This window comes from Struthio camelus, chromosome 3, assembly GCF_040807025.1.
Source record: "Struthio camelus isolate bStrCam1 chromosome 3, bStrCam1.hap1, whole genome shotgun sequence".
Lineage (NCBI taxonomy): Eukaryota > Metazoa > Chordata > Aves > Struthioniformes > Struthionidae > Struthio > Struthio camelus.
The window spans coordinates 94,709,173-94,714,852 of NC_090944.1; the positions used below are offsets into that span (position 1 = coordinate 94,709,173).

A 5,680-nucleotide genomic window follows, 5' to 3' on the forward strand; every position below is an offset into this window, starting at 1 on the left:
GCTCTGGTCCCGTTCCTCTTCTTCCTCAGTGGCCCGGGTGATGGGGCAGAAAGCACCCTCAGCAAGCTGGCTGCTAAACCAGGGGGGATGGAAAACAGGGAGGAGTGGCTGACGCACCAGAGGGCTGTGCTGCCATTGAGAGGGCCTTTGACGGACTGGAGAGACGGGCTAAGAGGAACCTCCTGAAGCTCAACAAGGGGAAAGGCCAAGTGCTGCACCTAGGCAGAAAGAAGTCCATGCACCAGTACAGGCTAGAGGCCAACGTGCTGGAAAGCAGCTCTTGGGGGAAAGCCCTGGGCGTCCTGGTGCACAAGTTGCCCGTGAGCCTGCACTGCACCCTTGTGGCCAAGGCGGCCAGCGGCCTGCTGGGCTGTGGTTAGGAGGAGCCTTGGCAGCAGGTGGAGGGAGGCGGTCCTGCACAGCTGGAGTGCTGTGGCTGGTGCTGGGCTGCCCCGGCCAAGGGAGATGTGGAGCTCCTGGAGTGAGTCCAGCGATGGGCTACGAAGATGCTGAAGGGCCTGCAGCATCTCTCCCAGGAGGACAGGCTGCGAGCTGAGGCTGTCTCTTGGCGGCCGTGCGGGCCGCAAGGACAAAACGCTTGTGGTTTTGGCAAAAGAGAGCTGGAAGCCAGGTGACGGCAGAGCTGCAGATTGCCAAGAGCGGCCAATGCCTTTTGCAACTGGCAGCGGGACCTTCTCCTTCAGCTTGCTTGGGAGGAGAGTGCCCCTGCTCACAGGGGCCGACGGAGGGGGCCTCTTCTCTAGTTGCAGCCTGCTGCCGGGATGCTGCTTCTGCCAGTCGCGGCTCTGGTCAGGCCACGTCACCTCCTGCCCCTTTCCCCCGTGTCCTGGGAAGAGCTGCACCCGGGAAACATCCCGCCTGCCATGCCTGCGTGCTGCCTTGCTCGGAAGCCCCTGCTGGAGCAGCATCGGCTCCCTGCGGCTTCTCTCTGCCCCTGACTGCAAACTGCTGCCCTCTGGCGGTGTCCCTTGACTCCCGGACAGAGAGGCACTTCCCCCCAAAATCTCGCCTGCCGTCTCCGACAACGGCACTAGCAGGGCTACCGCTGCTCAGTCACTTGCCCTCCTGCTGCGTCCGTATACCAGGGCATTCAAAGAGCCCTGCCGGACCCAGAGACGCGGGCACAAGTCCGTGGGCTATGTGTAGCGGCCGAGCGCTTGAAAGAGAGACAAGGAGCAGACTCAAGAGAGTCCTGCGCAAAAGTGCTTTGTTGCAGTGAAGGTGCACGGGCGTCAGTCAGAAGCCCCCCGGCTCCTGCCCCACGGCTCCCCTGGGCCCCCAGCAGGGAGTTAAGCGCTCCCCAAAGACAAGTTCCGACAGGCCAAAGCACACTGCACGTGCCGCCGGGGTTGCCGCTCTTACCGTGTGGCAGGGGTGCTGCCAAGGGGGTTTTTCCCTTTCCTTTTTCTTCTTTCCTTGAGTTCCTTCCCGTTTTTGTCTTTCCTTTTTTTAACCTCGTCTTTTCTTCCCCACACTTTTCTCTCTGCTTCCTCATCTGCTCCGGTCTAATCTACCCCATCTTAACGCTCCCTCTCTGATCTCCCTGTTTCTTTGCACCCCGGTTTTCTCCTCTGCTTTTCTCCCCATTCCTTTCTCCCCGTTTTGCTCCTCTTTTCTCCCCTTTTCTTTCTCCCTCCCTTTTTTCTCCCCCTTTCCTTCTCCCTGCGGCTTCTCCTCCCCATTTGTTCTCCGCCTTTTTCTCTTCCCTCTTTTTCCTCCCATTTTTCACCCCTTCCATTCTCTCCCTTCTTCCTCCCCGCCTTTTCTTCCCTCTTTCCTTTCCTCCCCCTTCCCCCCTTTTTCCTCCCCCATTCTTCTCCCTTCTTTTCCCTCCCCCTTTCCCTATCCCGCTTTTCCCCTGTTCTTCTCCCCCTTTATCTCCCTTTTTCCCCCTTCGACTTTTTCCCCCCATTTTCCCTCACCTTTCTGCTCCCTCTTTTTCCCCCCTTTTTGCTTCCCCCATTTTCTCTCCCCCTTTTTCTCTCCCCTTCTTTTCGCCTGCTTTCTTTTCTCCCTGCTTTTCCCTTCCCCTTTTACTCCTCCTTTCTTCTCCCATGTCTCTCCCGCTTTTTTTCTCCCTTCTTCTCCCTTCCCCTTTTCTCTTCCCTCTTTTCTTATCTCCCCTTTTCCAAACCCCTTTGCTCCCCCCTTTCTTCTCCCCCTTTTTGCTCTCCCCCTTCCTTTCTCCCACTTTCCTACCTCCCCCCTTTCTTCTCCCTCTTTTTGCTTCCCCTGCCTTCCCCTTCTTTCCTCCCCCTTTATGCTCCCTTCTTTCACCCTGTACCCCTCTTCTTCTCCCCTTTTTTCTCTTTCCCCTTCTTCTCTCCCTCCTTTTTCTTCCCTCTTTACTTCTCTCCCCGTTTTCTCCCTCTTTTTGCTTACACCCCTTTTTCTCCACCTTTTTTTCTCCTCACTCTTTTCTCCACCAGGCTTTCTCCCCCTTCTTTCTCTTTATTTCCTCTTCACCTCTTTTCTTACACCTTTTTCTTCCCCCTTTATTTTCTCTTCAGCTCTTTTCTCTCCATTTCTTATCCTTCTCTTTCTCTTTCTCTTTCTCTTTCTCTTTCTCTTTCTCTTTCTCTTTCTCTTTCTCTTTCTCTTTCTCTTTCTCTTTCTCTTTCTCTTTCTCTTTCTCTTTCTTTCTCTCTCCTTCTTCTCCTTCTCCTTCTCCTTCTTCTTGACCTTCTTCTTGACCTTCTCCTTCTCCTTCTCCTTCTCCTTCTCCTTCTCCTTCTCCTTCTCCTTCTCCTGCTCTTTCTCGTGGTCCTTGTGGCCCGCCAGCAGGAAGTGGGAATGGCAGCAGGTCCCAGCAGTGTTATGGAAAGGCCCTGGGGAGCAGGACAGCAGCTCTCTGGGGAGCACCTGCCGGGCACTGCGGGTGCAGAGGCAGCTGAGACCGGGGCAGGCAAGGGGGCAGGCGGTTGCTCCAGGGCCTCCTTCGCCAAGCTCGGCTCTTGCTGCTCAACCGCAACATTGTCCGCAGTGCTGGCGTGTTCCTGGTGCCTTCTGCCTCCCGAGCGGTCGGGGGAGGACAGGGCTGGCTCCGAGCGCCTCCTGGGCATTGTGCTGAGCTGCTTTTCCAGAGGAGGCAGTGGAGGGGCAGAGGCACACGTGCCATCTCTGGGGCTTCTCCCTCGGGGCTGCTGCAGCTCAGCGGCTGGGGGGCCGCAGGCAGCTTCTGCAGCGTCCTGCTGAGCGGCCCCTGGGTGCGCTGTGGGGAGAAAGAGCTTGTTAGCTAGTTTTCCTGGCTTCTGAAGGGGAGCAAGGAGACTTTCCCGGTGGGAGCACGCAGCCCAGGCGCATGGCAAGCTGCAGCCTGAGCACCTCTAGAAGTGAGGAGCAGGTCAGGAGACGCAAGCACCCCTGGGGGCCATGACCTGCACGGGGAGAGCGCAGGTCCAGTGCATAGTGAGCAGTGCTGTGAAGAGCAGAGGTTTAACAACTGGGACACCTTTTGTGGAGTGAGGATTGTCCTGAAGTGGCAGGAAGTGCTGCAGGAGCAGAGCCCTGCCATAGGGTCTTGCACCCTCTGCACCTCTCTGCATTGCCACAGACATCTTCCGATCTCCAGCTAAAGCACTGGGACCAGCAGCCCTGGGTGGTGCCAATCCTCCGTGCCTCGTCCTACCTGCGGAGCTGCCCGTGTGCTCGGGTGCCTCCGCAGCCGAGGGGCTGCAAGGCAAGGCCACGTCGTCCCCAAAGATAGCTGTGCAGTTCTCGATGAGAAACTCCACCAGCACCATCACCTGCACAGTGAAAAGCAGGGATGTCAGGGCAAGGGGCTGAGAACCTGCTCAGCAGTCTTTCCTGCTCCTCAGTGCCGTTTCTGCGCCAAAAGCTGTAGCTCTGGGGCTGCGGCTCCATTAAGAGATGTGCCTGTCGCGTTGTGCAGAGCCCAGCTGAGGGGCTGGCTGGTGAGTTCAACATACCCTGTCGTAGATCTCTCTCTGCACTTCCAGCGGGAGTGTGCTGTCCGTGCCCGGGCTCAGCATGCTGGGCCCCACCCAGATGGCCAGGTTGCTGGCGCCCATCCTGCTGGTGCCTGCGTTCTGGCTGATGCGGTGGAGCACCGCGAGCAAGGGCTTGAGCAGCAGCACATTTGCCCTGGGCAGTTGGTCAGCCACCCTGAGCAAACACAAAGAAAAGGCGCCGTGAATTCAGGGGGCAGCGGCTGCTGCCGCTTCTGGGAGCAAGGCTCAAGGCAACTGCCACAAGTGGCGCCTCCTCCCACGAGAGGAACGCCGGTGCTCTCTCTCGCCTTTCCACGTGTGCTGTCGAGAAAGGCCCGACAGCACGTGCTTAAGTACGAGACCTTGAATGAGAACATCTGGACTGGGAGGTGGGCGCTTCATCAGTAGATGGACAGTGGGAATAAAGGCGAGGTGGTCGGGAGACGTCGTGGGAGGCTTTGCAAAGGCCCGTGAAAGCCTGTGGCTGTGTTGTGTGGTATCGGCACGAGCAAGCGGATAGAAGTGTCGGGCTCTGCCACAGACTGCCCGTTTCCAGAGAAGGCCCCAGCCTCTGCCACCCGCTCCAGAACGGTGGGACTGGCTACACACTTACTCCCTCAGGCCTTCAATCTTCTCCTCCCTGCTTGGCTTCTCCAGAGCCAGCATCCAGCTGTCGTAGAGGGCCGCCGAGAGGAGCGTGCAGGGGATATTTCGCAGGAAGTCCTGCAAGGCCGAGATACGGAGATGAGGCTTGGACACCACGCCTGAGGCCAGACGGAGCGTCCACGGGCACTTGGGCTCCCCAGGAGGCAGGCTGCTTGGAGCTACCCGCTCTCAAAGGAGCTCCTGGCCGCTGACAGAGCGAGCAGTGGGCTGCGCGAGGACCGCCCCGCTTGGGCACGCTCGTGGGAGTGCAAGAAGAGGCCCTAGTGCCTATGAGCCTCTAGTGCACCCAGAAACCTCAGTCTTCCTCCCTCAGGAGGCTGCTGGGGAGCAGGAGGAGGACGAGGAGGAGGAGGTGACTTTTCCCAGGGCAGGCACAAGCAGGAGAACGGGCAAGCAGGTGGCAAACACAGAGGCCAAGCTTTCCTCCGCCTGAAAGCCCGTCGTTTGGCTTCCCCGGGGTTTCAGCCTGGAGTGCCCCCTGGGCCCAGCTAGGCGCTCGAGTGGGCCCCTGCAGGTGGGCAACGTACTCTCCGTGCTGCCAGTCGGCAGAAATTCACCTTCAAGATTCCTGCCAAGAGGTGCACGGGTTGGCTTGCCAAGTCAACGGCCCCTCCTTTGTTCAGCTCCTCCCTCAAGTCCCTGCGGGCCTTCTCACTGGCACCTTTCCGGAATATGCCCTCCGTGGCAGGCCCTTCCCTGTACAATATGGCCAGCAGCTCCTGCAGGAGAAAGCAGACGGGGCTGGCAGAAGAGCTCATCGGGTGCAGAAAGGCCGTTTAGCAGGGAAGCACTTGCTCAGGGAGAGAAGCGAGTTTGTGCCTGGGCGGCGCATGCTGCTTTGCCTTGGTTCGGATCTAGTTCTCGCTGCAGGTACATGGCGCTGGGCGTAGCCGGGCTGTGCCCCAAGCCAGCCTCTCGAGCACGCTTCTGTAGTCGGGGGACTACAGAAACCCCTGGCTGTTCCTGCTGCTGCAAGCTTCCTTCCTTTGCAGGCCTTCTGCAGCCCAGGAGCTGGGGGTGCCGCCTGGCGAGACAAGCCGGCA

The 5,680-nt window shown here is 58.9% G+C and overlaps 1 protein-coding gene across 1 annotated transcript; it reads right to left on the reverse strand.

The window, feature by feature from the left end:
* Window positions 1–1,955: 1,955 nt before the first annotated feature.
* Window positions 1,956–4,695, reverse strand: LOC138066812 (rho GTPase-activating protein 35-like). Its single transcript, XM_068939200.1, has 3 exons — window positions 4,585–4,695; window positions 3,951–4,146; window positions 1,956–3,232 (listed from the first exon to the last, which is right to left on the reverse strand). Exons 1-3 carry the CDS (start codon window positions 4,635–4,637, stop codon window positions 2,837–2,839), a joined length of 645 nt encoding a protein of 214 aa, XP_068795301.1. The 5' UTR covers window positions 4,638–4,695; the 3' UTR covers window positions 1,956–2,836.
* Between the last annotated feature and the right edge of the window lie 985 nt (window positions 4,696–5,680).